Here is a 22,754-nt window from a genome sequence, read left to right on the forward strand (position 1 = left end):
ATCGTATCTTATGCTGTATTATGTTGATATAAGTATCTGTTGTTCTCCATCTCAAGGTTCCTAATGATGCCTAGGGACAATTGTTTTGATATTGTAATATTAAATATGTGATCATATCTGATTGTTCAGGAGGAATAAGACTAAACAGAAAGTCTGGTGATTTTCCACTCTGGTGGTTTTATATGATACCTCCTGTTTCAAGCTTATAAATATTAGTCCTTAATACAATAAAAATTGGACTCTGATTGAACAAGCACTTGTGTCTGTGTCAAACTTTGTCTCCAGGCCTGAAACTCTGTGTGTTCTATTGACTAGACTCTTCAACCGTAGAATATTGTTTAGACAAGGGGACATAAGAAGTTTACATTCTTTCAGTACCAAAGCGGGTTATGGTGGTGTTGCGGGAGGCGAACAGGTTTACCTGGGCCTGTCCGAACAGCATCCAAATGAGCTGGACTGCGAGGGTGGAGTCGGCAATTTCCGCGAGGCGTATACTGATGAGAAAGCGCGTTGGCTCTCTGGTTCAGTTTGCCCAGGATGTGTGTGGCCCGCAGGGAGTGGATCACCTGTTGACTCCATGGGGACCGCTGTCTGCCTGAAGTGTTCCAGGCAGTTCAACACAGACTGGGAGCGTGCTGCGGACAGTTGCGCCATCATGGTGACAGAGTTTAGTTCCATACCGAGAAAGAGGATGCTCTGCACTTGGTAGAGCTTGCTCTTCCTTCGTTTGACCTGTAATCCCAACCGATCTTGGTGCCGGAGCACCAGGTCCCTTTGTGTACATAACAGATCTTGTGAGTGTGCAAAGATAAGCCAGTCGTCGAGTTAGTGTAGTACCCGCACACCTTCCTCCCTTCAGGGAGATAGGGCTGCTTCCACAATCTTTGTGAAGACCGTGGGGACAGGGACAGACCGAAAGGGAGAACAGGTCGATTGCCACGAACCAATCCTGACACCTGGTAGATGTCAGGATGCACCTCTGTGTGAGCACCCTGAACGGCAGCTTGTGAAGGTGCTTTGTTCAGGGTATGCAGATCTATGGGGCGCGACCTGCCGTCTTTCTTGGGAACGATGAAGTGCGTGCTGTAACCCACTGAACATCTTGGTTTTGAGGGACAAACTCGATACCTGGTTTGCCAGAAGGGTGGTGACCTCTACCCGAAGTACGAAGGCGTCCCTGCCTCTGACAGAGGGAGAGAGGATGCCGAAACTTGGGAGAGTCTCTGGTGAACTGGATCGAGTAACCAAGAAGGACCGCCCTCATTAGCCACCGAGACAGTGTGGAATAACATTAAAATTACGTCATTCTTAGAATTTGACAGACTTAAGAGTGAAATTTTACTCTGAGTGGCTTCATACATTCAGGCCCAAGTTCCAAAGTAATTGTACAGACAGGTGATAAATGTCATATGTTCTTCCTTATAACAGTTTGAGCCCGAATCTGATCTGGAAAATGTAGATGATCAAGCCGATACATCAACTTTGCCAGTGCGACTTGAACAGGATTTAAAGGATTGGTAGGGTTTTATTAAAAATATATTATATTAAGTAGTTAAAAACTGTAGCTGACTGTATTACCTTTTATCATATATGACTTTATAAAGACTATAAAACAATTAACCATACACATCATACAGAGTTTGTGCATAACACAATGAATATTGTTTATTTACAATTCAAGTTTATTTATATCGCTTTTCACAATGTGAATTGTTCCAAAGCAGCGTTAAAGGGGCAAACAGTAAAAACAGAAAAGGTAAAACACAGCACAGTGCATGGTGTTTATAGCACAAGCAAGATCATTCTAATAAATAATATCTAATTTATAAATAAATGAATGAATGTAGTCTCCCGGTGAGCAAGCCAACATTGCACTGCTGTGGCGAGGAATCCAAACTCCAATAATTGATTAGTGGAGAAAAAAAACCTCTGGAGATACCAGGCTCAGCCGGGAGGGCCAGATCCCCTCTGACGTGTCATAGCTGTACTCAGTGACACCGACCAAAAGCCACCGAGCAAATATCCATGAGGAAGAGGGAGAGCGCACCAAATACATCCCAGAAAGTCCCTCTCACCGAAAACCATGCAGGTTCAACCCGGTCCCACTCTATGATCGACACCAGAAAACAGAGGAACAACCAGGAAAAATAGTAATAGCATGCTGTAACTTTATTCCTCTGTTGTCCGACATCGACCACAAAACAAGGCCAAACCAGACCCAGGAAATGAATCCCCACAACCAACGAGCCCCCCCCCCCACTCCCCACAAACAAACACCCACCCAACAACCTTAAATCAGGGCCACTGAATGCAGCTAAAACTTCAAACTGCTGACACGTGATGTAAGTTTAGCATTAAATACCAAGTGTAACGTCAGCATTAATGTGACAAGTAGTCCATCTTTGTTCTTGGTTGGGGATGTAGTGGTCTGAGCTGGGATGGTCCGATGGTCGTATTTCTTTTAGGTGGTGGTGGAATTGCCTTAGATGGATCTGGGATGGTAAATCAGTCTGCAGTTGTTGCTGGCATAATCTCTAGGTGGGGATGGGCATATGTCGATCATCTGGACCTGGCAGAATTTCTTCCTATCTCGTGATGGGCATCCCGAGGCGAAGGCTGAGGGAGAATAATTAGCATAGCTGCTGTTCATTAACTATGCATTAAGTGAAAGCTTGGCTGAAAAGATGTGTCTTTAATCTAGATTTAAATAAGGAGAGTGTGACTGACCCTTGAATAATATCAGGAAGGCTATTCCAGAGTTTAGGTGCTACGTATGAGAAAGCTCAACCCCCTTTAGTGGATTTAGTTATTCTAGGTGTTATCAAAAGTCCTGAGGTTTGAGATCGTAGATCGTGATGGTTTGTTATGTGATAAAAGCACAGTTAAGTAAGTAGGGGCTAAACCATTTGAAGCTTTGTAAGTAATTAAAAGAATTTTAAAATCGTATTTTCTTGACCTAGTAGGAACTTCTTGATCAACCAGTGTTACGCCACGTCTCGTCACCACTCAACAAAGACAATAAACCCAAAATAAATACTAAATTATAAGACATTATAAACACCACATTTGTTGCCTCTAGTTGGAAGATTATTACTGATTATTAGGACTTATGTTGTCTTTTCTCACGTTGAGCGTGTGTCTGCATTTGCACTCAACTCGTGTTAGTCTGTAACAAAGTCTTTGACAATGACAATATAATTACAGGCTGTGAATCTGAAGCGTCAGACTGTCCTGGTGAAGTTGTCATGGTTTTAACAAAAGCTTTGGTCCACAGCCGGTCTTGATCTCTCACAGGAGCTGCACACACTTGAGTATTCTGATCGTACAGTTCTGGAACAGTCGATGATACAATGAGATTTACAAGTACACCCAGCTTACCTGCGAATAGATTTGGGTGGTCTTAGTCAAGTCAGACCACCAACTGATGTAGATTTGTGATTTTCACAACTCAACTGTTCATATGATAAAAATAAAACTATGATGAGTATTTATATTAGATGATTAATGTTTCTCATGCCTCATATTTACATCCTGATGAAAACTACAAAGAAAATCTTCCACCACTCACACAAGGACTTCTGTCTCTGATGGAAACAAACTAGTGACTAAGAGTCTGACGTGACACATATTGACACACAAACATATAAATAATGTAAATACAGTTTAATGTCTGTTATGATCTATATATTTACTCATTATTGACAGTTATTGTGATTTCTTTGCTCATTTTCAGACAAACACACACAGATCATAATGTCCAGATGACAGAAAGCAGAAGAGAAAGATTTGACAGTATTTGTGTAATAACTCATGTGGTTATGTGTGTGTCTCTCTTGTGTTTAACAGGAGGCTCTATAGAGGCTGTTTATGTCACACAGACACACTGAGGAGTTATAAAACAGTCTAAATCCAGCACAGAGAGGCTCAGTGAATGCTGTGTAGTATGTGTGTAAGTGTGTGAGTGTGTGTGTGTCAGAGACACTGTAGAAGGACAGAGTGCCGGCCGACTGGTCCACATACACACCTGCTCTCTTACACACACCTGGAGAGACACTAATGTGTGTTTTATTATTATTATGAACTGCAGTGAATCTGTTATCAGAGCACCCCAGACTCCATGCTTTTACATTCCGTCTAAACACACTGTCATAACCGTCTCTTTTCCTGTTGATGCTTTTATATGACACTGATATAACAACACATGATCCGCTCCATTCAGTCTCCCAGTAACAGCGTCCAGTCAGACTCTCTCTACACAACACCTGAGGATACACATCAAATCTGTCTGGATGATCAGAATACGACTGACGCTCTTCCACACCTGTGATCCTTTTGTTCTCTTCAGACACTATGAGTCCAGAGTGTGTTGTGCTTAGATCCAGTGTGAGATCACAGACATCTGAACACAAGAAGACACATTTATAACACAACAATCACTAAATTAATCTGTGTGTCAGCTGGGTCTGTGTTTAAGGTGTGTTTGTGTGCGTTTGTGTAGACTTACACTTGTGTAGTCCTGCTGTAATTCTTCTCTCTCCTCCATGACTCACACTACACAAAAACACACACACACATAAAAGACAGAAACATGATGTGACATTGGTCTGGTGTGTGTGAATCATGTGTGTGTTGTGTGTCATACTTGATTGTGTAGTTTGGATCATTGAGTGTGTGAGAGAGCAGCTGAAGTGTTGTGTGTTGTGGGTGATTGTAGCTCAGATCCAGCTCTCTCAGGTGTGACGACTGTGAACTCAGAGCTGAAGCCAAAGAACAACAACCTTCATCTGTCACCATACAACCTGACAACCTACAAACACACACATGTCAACACAATCTTCACTTTTCTTTTGTGAGATCAGTGTGTAGAGAGAAACACCTCAGTGTGTGAAGTTGACAGTTGTGAGTCTTGAGAGCATCAGAGATCAGCTTCACTCCTGAATCCTTCAGATCATTGTTACTCAGGTCCAGCTCTCTCAGAGACGATGATGATTGTAGACATGAAGACAAACTTTCACAACACTCAGCAGTCAGATTACACAACGACAATCTAAACACAACCAAAACACAATGACACAAAAGTCACAAATGTCAGTTTGTACAGAACATCTTGTGTATATATAAGGCATTATAAATCTCTTATGTTGAATAACTTAAGCAGTAAGACCACTTGGAGACAAGGGGGTGTGCTCATTTCACTCAGGCAACCAATCAGTATCACAGATTCAAGATTCAATATGGCGGTGAGTATGGCTGCTGCGTCTCGAGCTCCGATCCAACTTTGTTGTTTTTTGTTTGTTTTGTCGACCTTCCTTATGTTATTTATACTGGATACTCTTTGCCTTTTTGTCTACGACAGACAAACACTTTTGAACATTGGTTCTGAAGTAGCATATTGAAAACCAAACTTTAAACACTTCAACGCTGACCCACTGTTTACAAACTGGATAGCCCGACCCCGGAAACGGCGACGGAAAAGGGGAAGAAGAGCCGGCATTCTCACCAGACTCAGACTGCAAGTAAACCGACCCCCACTACCTTGTATTTTAATGGCAAACGTGCAGTCTCTAGATATCAAACTTTGCGAAATAAGTGCATGGATCACTTTTCACTGGGAGACGAGGGACTGCTGCATTATCTGCCTTACTGAAACCTGGCTAACGGCGGGAATTCCAGATTCGGCCATCGAATTCGCAGGGTTCTCCGTGCATGGAGCGGGACCGAACGAAAGACCTCTCGGGGAAAAGTAGAGGAGGTTGTGTATGTTTTTTGATCAACAAATCATGGTGCAATCAAAGGAACGTACATGTCATCAAGTCTTTCTGCTCCCATGATCTGGAATTTCTCATGCTTTTGTGTCGACCATTCTGGCTTCCGAGGGAATTCACAGTGGTCATTAACACAGCTGTGTATATCCTCACACAAGCCAACACAGACCGGGCTCTCCAAGAACTCTACGGGAGTATAAGCAACCAAGAAATCGCGCACCCTGAGGCAGCGTTCATTGTTACTGGAGACTTAAACAAAGCCATCCTCAAATCTGAAACACCGAAATACCACCATCATATCAGTGTCAACACACGAGGGGAACAAGTGCTGGACCATTGCTACTCTCCATTCAATGATGGTTACAAATCTCTCCCCCACCCACCATATGGTAAATCTGACCACTTTTCCATCCTTCTCCTGCCGACTTACGGGCAGAAACTAAAACAGGAAGCACCCGCCCTTAAGACGATCCAGTGCTGGTCAGACCAATCAGACCCTATCCTTCAAGACTGTTTTGATCACGTGGACTGGGAGATGTTCCGGTCTGCCTCTGATGACGACATTGAGGCTTACGAAGACAGTGTCTTGTGTTTCATCAGGAAGTGCATAGAGGATGTTGTGCCGACCAAAACAACCCAGATTTTCCTGAACCAGAAACCATGGTTAAACAGCGATGTGCGCGTGGCACTTAATGCACAAACCTCTGCTTTTAATTCAGGAAATGCAGATGAGTACAAGCAAACCAGCTATGCCCTCCGCAAAACTATCAAAGCAGCTTAAGCACAAGATCGAGGATCAGTTTAACACTACTGATTCGAGAAGTATGTGGCAAGAACTGTACGTCATCACAGGCTTAAAGGTAATAAAAACTCTGCCGTGAACACCACTGTCTCACTCCCGGACGAGTTAAGCATCTTTTAAGCTCGTTTCGAGGAAAATAACACCGCCAGTGCAGTAAGAACCCCCGCGATCAAGGCAACAGTGGCTACGTGGCTTACTGTCTCTGTAGCGGATGTAACCCGATCCTACCGACGGGTGAATATCCGCAAAGCCGTGGGCCCAGACGGCATCGCGGGTCTAGTCATCAGAGCGTGTGCATACCAACTAGCTAGAGACTTCACAGACATTTTCAATCTTTCCCTTTCTCTGTCCATCGTACCCACATGCTTCAAAACGTCTACTATTGTTCCTGTACCAAAGCAACCCAAAATTACTTGCTTAAATAACTGGCGACCTGTTGCTCTGACCCCCGTCATCAGCAAATGACTTGAGAGGCTATTGAAAGATTTCATCTGCTCTGTTCTGCCTCACTCACTGGACCCACTACAGTTTGCATACCGCAACAACCGCTCCACTGACGATGCCATTGCACATACACTACACATTGCTCTCTCCCACCTGGAAAAAAGGAACATATATGTGGGAATGCTGTTTATAGAATACAGCTCTGCATTCAACACCATTGTGCCCTCAAAGCTAGATGGGAAACTCCGGGCTGGGCTTAAACAGCCTGTTGTGCAGCTGGATCCTGGACTTCCTGTCTAACAGACGACAGGTAGTCAGAATTGGCAACATCACTGACCCTAAACACTGGAGCGCCACAAGGATGTGTTCTCAGCCCACTCCTGTACTCTCTGTACACACACGATTGTGTGGCAACACACAGCACCAACATCATCATAAAGTTTGCAGACGACACGAAGGTGGTAGGTCTGATCACTGACGCTGATGAAACAGCCTACAGAGAAGAGGTGCACACTCTGTCACGTTGGTGAGATGAACACAACCTCTCTTAACGTCAGTAAGACCAAGGAGCTGGTGGTGGACTTTAGGAGGAGAGACAGAGAACACAGTCCTATCACCATCAATGGGGCACCAGTGGAGCGAGTCAACAGTTTCAAGTTCCTTGGTGTCAATGTCACAGGCCGAGACAAGCCCCTATTGAATGTACCACCCCGAGGAGTTACCCAGAGACACCACAGACGGACAATAAGGTAAGTAGTAAAAGTTCAGTTTTATTTAATTAAAATATTAATGGCTATAACACGTAGTGGAAGAGTTCCAACTCTGTTCTCCCCTGTCCAGCAGTGGTGGGAGCTCTTGGTGAAATAGTCACAACCCAGCGGGTAACAGAACGGAGGGTCGGCCCAATCGTTCCTCTTCGGACGGAACTGGCAAGTAGACTTTCTCACAGCGGCTTCCAGCAGCTTTCCTTCAGAACAGGCAGCGGCATACAATGGGGCAGACTGTATTAAGAGATCTACTCACAGCGGCTTCCCTTCAGGGCAGACAGCGGTAAACAATGGAACTGAAGGTGGTAAGGGACTCTCACAGCGGCTTCCATCAGTTTTCCTTCAGAACAGGCAGCAGCATACAACGGGACAGACTGTAGTAAGAGATCTACTCACGGCCGCTTCCCTTCAGAACAGACAGCGGCAGACAATGGAACAGAATCTGGTAAGAAAAGCTCTGCCCACTGGGCCAACGGGTGGAAGCAGAATAACACACCCTCACTTGTGCACGCAGTAAATTACTTCAAAGAGTCACACGTGTTCACTTCACACTAAGCACTGCAGTCCACACCAAAACTCACAGTGGATAAGGCTCCCATTCAAGGTCCCAGCCAGCGTCCTCTCCCATTAATAGGTCTGAATATCCAATGCTGCAAGGGGTATCTGCTGCATAGATGATGTGGATGCTCAGCCACTCTTCAATCCTTAGCGCTTTCACTTCATAGATCCATCCATCCAGTTCCCAGAGGCGCCGAGAACAAAATCCTTGTTAACGTTAATCCTTCCTTAAACGTTAATCTTTCCCGCACCGTACCCCCTCTCTCTTCACACCAGAATGCCCTTTTTATAATCCACATCATGGATACGTGTCCCAATCACTGCTAACTTTCCTCCTCTCGCACAGCTGATGCTCGTCTTTCCATTTAGGAGCTGCGTCCGGACAATAAACACGGGGGATAACCCGGAACCGGCCCCCGGTCTCACTATAACTGGCCCCATCCGGAAACATTTCCCGGGCTAATAGTTCTTCCTTCTCTATCACCTTGTGACATCCTCCCCCACCATTTCGGTCTAGTCCCTAGACCGGGGGACCTGAATCCCAATCTCCAAACCTCTCAGGGGGTTGTCCTCGTGTCTCCCGTTGGGAGCGTCTAGGGGGCGAAACAGGGTCCATTCTTCTCACTTCCACATCTGGGTACCTTGGAACCACCGCCCACCAAGGGTATGGGTTCACTTTCCGCACCCTCACAGAAACACGGCCTCGACGGCCAACCGCAAGTCCGTATCTGTACTCGGACTGGGCGGGGCCTAACCCGGAAGTGGGCGGGATTTAACCAAGAAATTGGGTCGAGTTGTCTTGAGATGGGTGGGGCTTTAACCGGTATGTTATTTTAAGCATGCAATTGATATGGGTTGATCAGAAATTGTTATATTTCTTGCTGATTAGAGAAATATTTACATGACAGCATCAGCATTGAGCTTCAGATCAATGGTTTTGATCACGATAACAAACGAACAGAACAATACAGAACAAGTTTTGCAACAATGAATACAACACATGTGGTTGCAATTATGAAGTAAAATGTAATGAACAAGAGTTCGCGTGAAGTAAAAAAAAATGGTTAGAGCCAGCTGACGGGAGTCCCTTGATGAAGTGAAACTGGTCCTGGACTTGATGCCACAGAACAAAGATCCAGACAGTGAGGGAATCCCACTGAAATCATTTCTGTCATCTGGGATAAAGTCTCAGCACTCATTGAGAAGATTTATCAGAATGGTTGAAACACTCTATAGCTCACATTCTTACTGGCTCTTCAGTGTGGTCATGTTTCGCTCTTGGTCGTGATACCCGTCAAGGTCGTCCTCTATGGCCTTTCCTATTCATTCTGTCAGTCGAGTCATTGGCTGAAGCCGTCATCAACTATACAAGCCATTATTTGTGTCAATACCTCACGTCAAATCTCTCTTTATGATGACAATATTTTGCTCTGTTTCCAATATTTCTCTGTCTCTTCCTGAATGCTTCAATTTTTTCAACATTTTTTTTTACAATTAATTGTAATAAATCAGCTTTAATGTCATTAATGGCTTAATGATGTTTGTAAAGTGTCTGACCTCAGTGTGTGTAGTTGACAGTTGTGAGTCTTGAGAGCATCAGAGATCAGCTTCACTCCTGAATCCTTCAGATCATTGTTACTCAGGTCAAGCTCTCTCAGAGAAGTCCATGATTGTAGACATGAAGACAAACTTTCACAACACTCAGCAGTCAGATTACACAACGACAATCTAAACACAACCAAAAAAAATGAAACAAAAGCAGTTTTAATAACACAAACTCCACACTGAAACAATTATACTATGGACAAACTAATAGAAAATACTCTCATTTGTTACAACCAATTTTATCAGTTTTTCTCAAATGACTTTTACTAATTGTGTTAGACTTGTAACATGTAACATTTATGGCATTTATTCAGATCCAAAACTCGCATGCATGAAAACCGCGTGCGTGCAGAAAAGTTCCACGAGCGGAAACGAACCCTCACAGGAGCGCATTTCTGCTCCACAAGCAAAAAAAAGCAGTCCACAAGAACAGGGCTGTGACGAGCACGCACACAATTCTCTCTCTGCTCTCAAAACTGCTCAACACTCTATTTGTCAATGTAAGTGTGCTTTATTGACATGACAAAATGTACATTCAAATTGTCAAAGCATAAAATAAAGTGTGATATATGTAGTGCAACATAAAGTGGTTTATAATATAAATAATATATATAAAAAAATGTTTTGCAAATTATTGTGGAAAATAAGTATTTGGTCAATAACAAAATTCTCAATACTTTGTTATATACCCTTTGTAGGCAATGACAGAGGTCAAATGTTTTCTGTAAGTCTTCACAAGGTTTTCACACACTTTCGCTCGTTTTTTGGCCCATTCCTTCATGCAGATCTCCTCTAGGAGCAGTGATGTTTTGGGGCTGTCGCTGGGCAACACAGACTTTTAACTCCCTCCAAAGATTTTCAAAGAATATCAGCTGCTTCAACTGCAAACGCAAAAAAAAGGTAAGTGCCGATCTTATATACTCCGAATGTTAGGTGATGATTGGTTATTGGTCTATACGTAGTAAGTGACGTGAAATTGAGTCTTCCCGGCAGAACTTGCGCTAAAGCTTACATTTCTACCAGAAAGACACAAGAAATGAGGATACTTGACAATAAACTTTAATAAATAACATTTATTTGACAACTGATCAGCTACAAGGTGCGAATGTGGCCAAATTATATAGTTCTTAGGTATAGGCCACGTCCATAGCTTGTATCCGGAGGGTCAAGAATTTCTGCACTTCCTGCCTGATAATGAAGGCAGGGGCGTAGCCAACCCCTAAGATTGTAGAGGACTTTACCTCTGGAGCCGGCCCTACCCCCAAAGATTTAAAGGAAGAAATTCCCCAACAAGGAGACTGGGCCTTGATAGACCGTAACAGCCCCGTGGCCTCGACAGGCCACACATTGAGACAAGGCCTCGGCCGGCCACAACATTGAAAGAAGCCTCGGTAGGCTACAACTTGAAGACGGGAGCCTCGATAGACCCTAACATTACCAAAGCCTTGATAGTCCACGATGTGTTGATGGAAGCCTCGATAGGCCACAACCTTGAATCGAGGAATCGACATGTCGCCACGCAGGACGTGGGCTGACACCGGGTTTACGCCAAGGTTGTTAACCCTTGCAAAGGTATTTGGTCGTGGCCCAACCCGCAGCTCTACAGATGTCTGCTAGAGAGGCGCTTCTGGCCAGTGCCCAGGAGGTGGCTATACCCCGTGTGGAGTAAGCCCTCACTGCCAGTGGGCATGTGAGATTCTGAGATCGGAATACCGTCATAACGGCATCCACGACCCAGTGCGCCAGCCTCTGCTTGGAGACAGCCTTCCCCTTCTGCTGTCCTCCAACATAAACAAGAAGCTGGTCAGAGATACTAAAGCTCTGCGTGCGGTCCAGGACACAACACTGATGGGGTTGGGTCTTCCTCCCCGATGGGGAGCGCCTGCAAGTCCACCACTTGGTCCCGGAAGGGAGAAGTGGGAACTTTGGGCACGTATCCGGGCCTTGGTCTCAAGATAACGTGAGAGATGCCAGGGCCTAATTTAAGGCAATCCATGGAATGCAGAGAATGCTTGGAGTTCCCCTACCCTCTTGAAGGAAGCGAGTGCCAACAGGAGGGCCGTCTTACTCGTCAGGTTAGGAAGATCGGAATCTCCGAGGGGCTCTTGGGGGGCCACGTTAGGGTCCCAAGAGGGTATGGAGTGGAGATGAGGCGAACTCTTGCGCCCCTGAGGAACCTGGTGACCAGGTCGTGTTGCCCTAGAAACTTTCAATCAACTGAGTCGTGATGAGTGGCGATAGTGACTACATACACTTTCAGTGTGGAGAGGAGATGTTAGTCTCCAGTCTCGTAAGAAGGACAACACAATCCTGATCGAGCACCTCAGTGGGTCTTTCTCGTTGAAAGAGACACCAAGACGAGAAGAGGCGCTGTCTTGATGCGTGTAACCACCTAGTAGATGGGGCCCTAGCCTAGGTGATGGTCTCTGCCGTAAAGGGGGAGTAGCCAACTCAGGATCTTCTCGTCCCGTCTAGAGACCAGACAAGGGTGTTCCAGAGGTCTGATCTGGGATGCCAGAACGTGTCCTTCCCCTAAGAGAGCAGGTCCTCTGTCAGGGGAATGGTTCAGGGGGAGTCGCTGTCCAGAGCATCAACTCTGAAGCCAAGTGCGGTTAGACCAGTGCGGTGTAACCTATAACACTTGGTGTTCCTCTTCCCTGACTTTGCAAAGTGTCTGTGCAACAGGCTCCTGGGGGGGAGGTGTGTTTCTGCCCATCCTGCGGTCAGCTGTGCGCAAGGGCATCCATGCTGAGGGGGGCCTCGGACAGGGAGTACCAAAGCGGACAATGGGTGGTGTTGTGAGAGGTATACAGGTTTACCTGTGGCTGTCCGAACAGCACCCAAATGGGCTGGACTGCACCTGCTGACTCCACAGGAGGGCAAGTCGTGTTAGCTGCCGTGAGCGTACGCCAACCTGGCCATTGATGTACGCTACGGGTGTCATGCTGTCCAGGCGGACCGGCACATGCTGGCCCTGCACTAGAGGCCGTAGCCTTCTCAGCGCAAGTAGCACAGCCCACAACTCTAGGCAATTGATATCCCGCTACTGCGTGCCCACTGCCCCCCACCCCTGCAGTGAGGCGTCCGTCTTCACCACAACGTGCCTCTTAACCTGCCCGAGGAGAACCCCCGCTCGGAGAAAGGTCATGGAAGACCAAGGGGTTAGAGTGCGTCGGCAGAAGGGCATCATCACCATGCACCTGCTGCCGGTGTGCTACGCTGTCCTCAGAATTCGACTCTGTAGCCAGTGTTGAAGCGATCTCATGTGCATCAATCCGAGAGGTATTACCCCTGCGGAGGATGCCATGGGTCCCAGGAGCCTCTGAAATTGTTTCAGGGGGACCGCCGACTGCCTGAAATGTTCCAGGCAGTTCAACACTGACTGGGCGCGTGCTGCGGACAGCTGCGCCGTCATGGTGACAGAGTTTAGTTCCATACCGAGAAAGAGGATGCTCTGCACTGGGGAGCGTTTGCTCTTTTCTCGGTTGACCTGAAATCCCAATCGATCTAGATGCGGGAGCACCAGCTCCCTCTGTGTACACAACAGATCTCGCGATTGTGGCAAGATAAGCCAGTCGTCGGGATAGTTTAGTACCCGCACACCTTTCATGATCGAGACATGAAAGTAAGCGTCATTCAGGCCGATTGCCACAAACCAATCCTGACACCTGATAGATGTCAGGATGCGCCTCTGCGTGAGCATCCTGAACGGCAGCTTGTGAAGGTGCTTGTACAGGGCACGCAGATCTAGAATGGGGTGCAACCCTCCGTCATTTTTGGGAACGATGAAGAACGGGCTGTAAAACCCACTGAACATCTTGGCTTGAGGAATGGACTCGATTGCCTGTTTCGCCAGGATGCAGGATGGCCATGGCGTAGAGAGAGGAGGCAGCCTCGCCCGCAGCAGCGCAAGCTTTTGACACCAGTGATGCTGAAGTCCTACACACTTTGGATGGTAGGCGTGGCTGATTCCCCCAGGTAGTAGCCGTCTGCGGCACTGGTGCAGCCGCACGTTCCACCTGGGGGATCTCGACGTAGCCTTTGGATGCCCAACCATCGAGGGAAGTAAGGAAGCCGGAGCTGGTTTAACTGGAGCGGGCCATAAGGGGAGTGCTCCAAGTTTTACACAGCTCCTCATGCACCTCCGGGAAAAAAATGGCACGGTTAGCACGGTTGACATCACTTCTGCTTCCTCCTGAGCTCGACCGCTGAGGGTGGAGCTCGGATTTGTCAGAGTCGGATGCAAGTCTCCCTCCGATGCTGCGAGCGACATCTCATCTATGTCACACATCGTTTCCGAGTGCTTGCCTGAGGATCCGGTATGCCACCGCCGGTTGGGGAACGTTCAGAAGAGCGAATCGGGGTGCGATCGGCCCGTGAGCACTTGGCTGGCGGGTTTACATTCGCAAAGGTCCCGACATCACTAATCCTGCAAATACTGGCGCACTTTGGGGCCGTAGCCACCTATGTCACGGCCCGAGTAGCAGACGAAGTGGTGGCTGGTTCCTGTAGGAAGACAGCCACCCGTGACTGCAACTTCTGAATGACAATCTAACCGCAGTGTGGGCAAGATGTGTCAACAAACGATGCTTCAGCGTGCTGGACGCCCAGACACCTAATGCAGCGATCGTGTCCATCCCCCTCCTCGATGCGGGTGCCGCACCCAAGAGAACAGCGGGACATGCCGTGATGGAGATTGCTCAGTCCTGAAAAGGGCCTTTTTAACAAAAAACTCTCACACCTCCGGAACCGGCGAGACGCCCAGGGGAAGGTCGCTGCAGGTAGGGACGATCCGCTGCTCTACGTCGTAGATCCGGCAATGTAGAAGAAGAGTTCATTGAATGCGTTTTGTTTGTAGTCATGAGCGAAGGCTCTGAAGAACAAAGGTGCAGCCTGAAGAATGAATGCTGCACGCTGGCTTCCTTTTATACCGGACATCCGGGGGCGGAGACCGGCATGCAAATTTCATTTGCCAAATTTCATTGGCCTTTTCTATAGTAGTCAGATTTGATTTGTTCTCAAGGGCGAACCCCATCTGTCGTTCTCGACACAACGTCGAGAGACCGACAGAAAGGGAACACTTGATAGTCATGAAACCCTACCAAAACTCAAGTGCATTTGACATATGTATGAAATGATTCCATCGGGATTTACGGCGAGAAGTCCCATTAAATCCGCAGCTGAAGTCCAGTCATGAAGTACTTAGGCTTTAGGTTCAGAGTGTATAGATGCACTAAATTGTGTAAAAACATCATAATGCTTGTATGGAAGTGTAACCAGCAGCCTTTAATGTATAGATGCCCTTTCGATGGTTTGTAATCCACTCTTGAAATTCTTCTTCGCTAAGGGATCAAGGCCTGGTTTGGAATTTGTCTTGTTTGAGGAAAGAAGATTGAATCATGTTCACAGAAAGCTATGAAAATCTTTAGAACAAAACAGTATGGACAATGTAGACTTCTATGAAAGGCACGGATGAGAAAGCAAATGTCAGTACAGATTTGAACATCCCCAATTAAACTTCAAAATAGAAAGTTTCGTTCCTGCCTCGATAAAATGTTGAGTTGATAAGGACGAAGGGGTGTGCGATCTGACCGTCTTGAAGGGATCCTCAATCCGATTAAACTGGGATCACAGGGATCATGATCTTGTCTATCATATAAAAAGAGGTGTGTCAGCTCTTGAATGATTTCGAATCACCCTTGCCATGCTGCGAATTCTAACAGGTGCGATACAGTTGCAGAGTTATTAAAATACAGCGTTATTTAACTTAAATCTTGCAACATATTGCGTTAAATCTAAAACAAACTATGAAATTAGTTTAAGGTGTGTCATATGACCTCTTCAAGAATATGTATGATTGCACACTCCGCGACCATGAATTCAAGGAAAACCACGGAATTCATAGCACTGACCAGCCCCACGTTGTAACGTAAAGCGAGGCCTGACGGAGACTAAATTGAAATAAACAGTCCCCATATCTTGCCACAAATCTGCCGTCATAAACAATCTCCGCAGTTAAATGGCTGGGAAGTATGACCGATTTCCTCCGATTGAACAACATGACATGATGAATGCTAACCGCTATGACATATCTGAAAAGAGTTTGTAAACTGGTATCAGTTGTCACGATCGTCACGCTGACCATTGCTGAAGATTCGCCAGCAAGGGAAAACAGTAAAAGAAAGTACCTTATCTCTTCCCGGTATCTTAGTAGGTAAAAACACGCAAGGGACAGTTATGGAACAAGTTTACATTCCCTGCGCTGCTCAGCGGTTCCGATGTAACGATGCGCTAAAGCCCCATCGGTGGTCGGGTCTTGAACGCTTAAATCAGTTCGAAATTGGTGGTAACTTTAAGGAACAAGCGCTGCATAGAAGTTGTTCATATTAAAGTACTTCCAAACCTTTAACATGAAAGCATCTAGGAGTTTAAATGCTGGATGAAGCGTTTGAGACTTTCCAATATGGCTGTTGAACAAAACGCCTGCCACCACTATATGAGAGTTGAGTGACGGAATGCATTAAACAACACAGACGTTCTGGAGAAGCAAGTCCTTTGTGAGCTGAAAAGGTCGGAGTCGAGCAATCCTGGCATGATGAGCAAAAAGCCGAGTAGTCATCATTATCCTCTGTACCTTCCTTGATTACGACTGGCCGGAGCGCGTGAATATCGGCTGCTTCAACTGCGATCGCAAACAAAGGGCGAAGTGGCGATCTTATATACTCCGAGTGTTAGGTGATGATTGGTTATTGGTCTATACGTAGTAAGTGACATGAGATTGAGTCTTTCTGGCAGAACTTGCGCTGAAGCTTACATTTCTTGTGATCATTTTGATCCCACAGAGTGAGATCTTGCATGGAGGTATTGTATGTCTTCCATTTTCTAATAATTGCTCCCACAGTTGATTTCTTCACACCAAGCTGCTTAACTTTTGCAGATTCAGTCTTCCCAGTCTGGTGCAGGTCTACAATTTTGTTCTGCAGGCTGGGCCATAGTGGAGTTTGACTGTTTGAGGTTGTGGACAGGTGTCTTTTATAGTGATAACGAGTTCAAACAGATTAATACAGGTAACATGTGGAGGACAGAGGAGCCTCTTAAAGAAGAAGTTACAGGTCTGTGAGCCAGAAATCTTGCTTGTTTGTAGGTGACCAAATACCTTTTTTTCAGGAATTTACCAATTTGTTCTTTAAAAATCCTACAATGTGATTTTCTGGATTTTTTTTATTTTATCTCTCATAGTTGAGGTTTACATATGATGAAAATTACAGGCCTCTCTCATCTTTTTAAGTGGGAGAACTTGCACAATTGGTGGCTTACTAAATCCTTTTTGCCCCACTGTATATTGTAAGCATAAGGTCAGGGCAGATTGATTGTTTTCTCTTGTATTGTGACAGACAGACACATACTGTGCATTGTCTGTATATCTATGTATTTTGTGTGGAGTTGTGTCTCAGTTTATGTTGAGATGACAGTGTGGACACAGTCTATGGTCCTGTGTCAGTCATGTTTGTGTGTGTCTGGTCGTCTCTATAGTGACTTTATGTCCACTGAGTCTGGATCTTGTCAACATGGCTCTCAGTTTGTGATCTTTCACTGTTGTACATTGAAGGCTTTAATCATTTAATCAGTTGCGTAATTACATTTAATCATTTAATTAGTTTTGTCTTATTTAGAGGTGAAGTCATAATATTGTGAGTGTTTTAATACATACATTTGATACCGGCGTGAAATAACAATAAATGCTGTGAATATGTGCTGTGGGGGTTGTTGTTCCTTGGAAGGACAGAGGAGTGTTGTCCTGCAACCCAGCGCACTGTATTTTGTTATAATCTGAGTAATAAACTTCAATACTTATTAGAGATTGCCTACCTTCAATTTTTGAACATGCAGGACGCCTTAAAAGTCCAACAACCCTTAAAAAGGGGGAAAATAACGGGAGAAGGTTGAAGAAACACACAAACGCAGTTCTCGCCTTCACTCGTCTGTATTGAATGAGGAAGAGAAAGCGCGAATCACGATCTCCCTACGGAAGCCCCAAGGCATTACCAACACATTGACGAATAATCAACCCATAGAGACAAGGATCAGCAATATCTGCATTCCTCCTATTAATATTACTTGTTGTCTAGTTTTAAACGGTGACAAAAAATAATATGCACTATATATATATATATATATATATATATATATAACCGACTATTGTAAATTAAATGATGAGTTAGAAACTATAGTTTCACATACCACTTGTCACATCACTAGCTGCGTTAACATGAACCAATGTAATCCCAATAGAAACGCTCCATATAAACACGTCAATCAGACTAAAAATGCCCATTGAAATTTCAGTGGGATTGTGAGGGGTGGGTTATGCCGTTTGTAATCCGCTTGATGGGACATGTGAACACTTGATCAGATTAAAAACTGAAGTAGGAAATTGTGCGGATGTTCAAAGATGACGCTGGCTCTTACAGACGTATGATGCACAGAACGGAGCAGCTGTTGCTAAATAAACCATCAATCTGAAAAAGCGGTACAAATTTACTTATGCTTATCATCTCTAAATGAACATATTAATGTTTCTATGCATTTAAAATGTCTTAACTGTTTCCCTGAAGTGAATTTTTAACCACAATTTCTCAGTTCCTTTTTAAAACACAAACTTTTAAAACTTAATTGATACAAAATGTGTGTTAAAAAATGGCTACAACATATATTTTAAAGCAGAAGTTATTATAAATGACAAAATAATGTAGGCCTACTCTCTAAAATGCCATTTAAAGCATTTACTTTATTTGTTTTAATCACAACACAGCTGGTTATACCAGTAGACTCTTCCAATGTTATTAGATAGCTCAAATTAAATGACTCCAGGATACATTTCATTCTCATATATTACCAGAATATTCATATCCCCACAAGTTCTTTTCTCTTTTCATTTCTCAGCGGGTTAATAACAGTTGACATCATTCTCTCTGTAGTTGCAGCAGTGCTGTTTTCATATGACAGAGGAGAACTGGCTCTCCCGCTTGAGTCTGGTCTCTCTCAAGGGTATTTCTGACAATCTAACAAAGTATTATTGTGTATAATTTCGATCATATTCTGTATTCTATGGGGCTGTTATTCACCCCGGTTATGAAGAAGTATTCATAGGAATGTTTGTAACATAGTTGTGTTAGTAAAACTCTGAAATCACACTAACCCAGATGAATATATGCAAATAATGATAGAATCAGCATACTCATTCAACATACTTATGCAATAATTGTTTTTATGAAGTATTAATCATTTTCATCAAATATGGCACAATAGATTTCAGCAATACAAAATCCAGTGATGTTTTAAAGGCCTGACCTAGATTAAAAAAAATTGATGATGTCATATGTAAAACTTATGATACTTTATAGGGCAACTTATTTAAAAAAACTGAGTAAAGGTTGAAATTCCACTATTAGATACAAACCTTGTTACCTAGAAATAATGGTGGCAGACAAGAACAATTGGATAATAAAAAATAAGAGATAGCGGGAATTTACCTGAGTGGTTTCGAAAGGAAACACCTCTGAGCAGTTTCAGTATAACTAAAGGCTGGAAAACACCCGGTTCCCTTTCTGTCGGTCTCTCGACGTTGTGTCGAGAACACAACAGATGGGGTTCGCCCTTGCAACCAATCAACCCTGACTACTATAGAAATTAGCCATTGTCCCGCCCCCAAAGTCTCAGAAGTCAACTTGAGGAGCGAGTGAGTGTTGAGCAGTTGAGAGAACAGAGAGAATTGTGTGAGTGCTCATCACGGTCCTGTGCTCATGGACTGAGTTTTACTCTCATCATCCACTCCCTTGTGAAGAATATGTATTACTGTAACTCAACACAAATCATCCTCAACCAAAACAAATATAATTGACAAAATTTCTATTAAAAACTTTGGACAAACTTAAAACAAAACTAGTGTTAAATAAATCTGCAGTCTTAAATGTTTTGAGTTGAATCAAATTATTTTTATTTATTCATTTAACTTGATTTTTTTAACTTTTTAGCTTTTATTTTGATAGGACAGTTTAGCGAGACAGGAAGTTACGGGATGAGAGACGGGGGAACAGGACCACAATACAGGACTCAAACTCGGGTTGATCAAAGTGCTGCTATACAACAAGTCGGCACACAGTTCACTGGACCACCGGGTCCGACATCTTAATATGTGATTCAGTCTGTGAAAACCAGAATAATGGCTCAAAATTATTAAATTCAATCATCTCAATCTCTGACAAGATCTTACTCGTTCAATATTAAAGATATCAAGAAATATCACAGAATGTTCTTTACATCATGGAGGACGATTGTGTGTGGAAATCAGTAAATCACAAAAAATGACTTCAGCTGGATTTTCACAAAATGGTGTTTTACTAAACTAAGTTCGGGAGGAGCAGGAGCAGATAATTAGCTCGGCTGGTCGGCTGTCAGCAATCACAACAATCAACCTATCACTTCAAAGAGAGAGTCTATTAATAGTTAAGACATCTTACCTTCACTCTCTCTTCAGTATCTAGAATTGGTATATCCAAAATTGCAGCGATGTCAGAGAACGAAACAACCCAAATTGAATACTCCGTCGACGATCCGGGTCCTTCGGCGTCCAGCCCAGCAGCGCACGCCGGGAAACGTCAGATAAACCCGCGGCTACTCCAAGAGGCCGTCGGCATTCCCGCGCCTCTTCTACTACACCGAGACGCAGTGGCACACAGTCACCACCGCCTTCCAGGCAGGCATCGATGTCCGCAGCTTCCTCCTATGCGTCCATCCTCCCCGACTTCCTGCCTATCGAGATGTTGCCGATGCAAGTCCGTGATTCCCCATATCTACGGCCGGATCAGACTCCAACAAGGAGGGGCCTCCGGTCCGAAAACCGCCGGAGCGGTCCCTCTGCAAGCTTGGGCCGCCCTTGGTCCGCGCCTCAGACGCCAGATACGACCACCCGCAGTCTCTTCCCCGCTCAGCAGAGCTCCAGCAGGCAGCATCCCCAGGCACCATTCAAGCCCGCCACACAACGAGCCGCCCCTGCAGCACGAGCATGGCTCCGCAAGCGGCCCCAGCTCACCCACATATCCTCGTGTTCTCCTCCTCCAATCCCTTTCCAAGCCAATGGCCCGCTGCCCCGCCTTCGATCTCCAGTGCGAGGCTGCCTCCACTGACGTCACAGGCTCAGGCTTACGACTTCTCCGCCCTCCCTCAGGTCCCCGGCGCAGGCAACGAAAACAGCGCAAGACCGGCCCTGCAAACAGCCCCAGCGGCTGCCATCCCCGCTCTGATGGCTCTCCCTCAGGCTCGTCCCTCCTTCACTCTGGCATCAGCAGCACCAATGCCGGTCCCGCTCAATGCCCCGGCCCTGGAGCCGCCGCCCGTGACAGCAAACATCAAATCTCAGATTCTGGCAGGTGCGGACGTAGACCTCTACTCTCTCTTATCCCCACTCTCACCTCCGTCAACAGATCGCCAAATCACCTACGGCGACCTCTCACTCACACTGAAAAACACAACACACAGCAGTTCACGCACCTTAACATTCCCAGAATTCACCGTAGCCTTTTCTCGCTATCTCGAGATAATCAGCACGGCATTCCCTCATAGGAGGCGCGAGCTCACCGACTACCTCGCCATAGTCGCGGAGCTCGCACTTTCTTACGGGGGAACCCATTTTTATACTTATCACCGTTTATTTTCTGCCAAATGTGCCATCCGCGTAGCTCAGTGGAACCAGTGTCCTTACCGGGGGGCACTGGACACTGAGCTTCACAACCGAGTTTTTCTCGGTTGCAAGAATTTTTCATGTTAGTTCTGCAGATCCGACGCCCACACCACCACTTCTTGCCCGTTGGTTCACTCATCCTCCCCCCCATGCCCGGACTCACCTCGCATCAAATCCACAGGCTACGTCCCACGCTTCCCATCATATCCTGCCAACCCACCTCTGCCCGATTCCGATCGCCGACAGGCAGCAGGAGGCGAACCTTGCAGGAAATTTAACATCGGCGCCTGCTCACACCAGCGGTGCCGCTTCCTGCACGTGTGAAGCTTCTGCGGTGGCGCGCACGCCTACATCGTGTGCCAAGTCTCCAAAGCTTCAAATAAAAACCGTAAACAGTATTTATAGACTCCAGTGAATGTTTTAAGTTTGTCCATTGAACTGTCTCTTCACCCCGACACACGCTTTACTGATTACGTTCTGTCCGGTCTCTCAAATGGCTTCAACCCCGGTATCGAGAGTCTACCTTCCGTAAGCCTAGTCTGCCCACAATTTCCCATTCCCAAGCATTAACAGCCTCATTCCGCTCGAAGAGTTTTCCCTTCTATACCACAACATCGACCATGCCATTAAACTCATCTAAGCAGCCGGACGCGGCGCCTGGCTCGCTAAAGTCGACATCACCTCCGCTTTTAAAGTGATGCCCATTAACCCATACTTTTGGCATCCGTTCGGCATTCGCTGGCGCAATTGAATACTATTTTTCCGTTCGCCTCACTTTCGGTTGCAGAAGCAGCCTCTTTCCCGTTTTGCCTTCCAGAAATTCAGGCGGCTAGTACCAGAGGCGGACCCCCTCCCAACACCAGTACCTCCTTATTCGGAACTGATATTTCCGTAAATCACCCGCTAAGATCTCTCCTAGATTCTTCATTTAATTCTATCATCCAAGCCGTCTCACTCAGGACCCTTCAGTCTTACCTAACTGCGTGGAGGAGTTTCAAGTCATTCCACCAAACATACAACATGCCTTTTCCCGAGTTCTCTCTGCTAACCATCACCTCTTTCATATCCTTCCT

General features: G+C 45.5%; 1 protein-coding gene across 4 annotated transcripts in view; it reads right to left on the reverse strand.

Moving 5' to 3' along the window:
- Positions 1 to 2,309: 2,309 nt before the first annotated feature.
- LOC130430159 (NACHT, LRR and PYD domains-containing protein 3-like) overlaps positions 2,310 to 22,754 on the reverse strand; it is a 39,543-nt gene continuing 19,098 nt past the window's right edge. Inside the window, exons 6-12 of one of the 4 annotated variants that reach the window (XM_056759146.1) lie at positions 9,894 to 10,064; positions 4,877 to 5,047; positions 4,643 to 4,807; positions 4,505 to 4,551; positions 4,322 to 4,399; positions 3,203 to 3,378; positions 2,310 to 2,616 (exon numbers count right to left, since the gene is read on the reverse strand). In XM_056759146.1, the coding sequence (XP_056615124.1) occupies positions 2,560 to 2,616; positions 3,203 to 3,378; positions 4,322 to 4,399; positions 4,505 to 4,551; positions 4,643 to 4,807; positions 4,877 to 5,047; positions 9,894 to 10,064 (865 nt within the window). In that variant the 3' untranslated portion in view covers positions 2,310 to 2,559. Of the gene's footprint in view, positions 2,617 to 3,202; positions 3,379 to 3,648; positions 4,400 to 4,504; positions 4,552 to 4,642; positions 4,808 to 4,876; positions 5,048 to 9,893; positions 10,065 to 22,754 lie in introns of those variants that run through there. The other 3 variants (XM_056759144.1, XM_056759145.1, XM_056759147.1) reach the window with 3 other exon arrangements.

Source organism: Triplophysa dalaica, chromosome 10, assembly GCF_015846415.1.
Source record: "Triplophysa dalaica isolate WHDGS20190420 chromosome 10, ASM1584641v1, whole genome shotgun sequence".
Taxonomy (NCBI): Eukaryota; Metazoa; Chordata; class Actinopteri; order Cypriniformes; family Nemacheilidae; genus Triplophysa; species Triplophysa dalaica.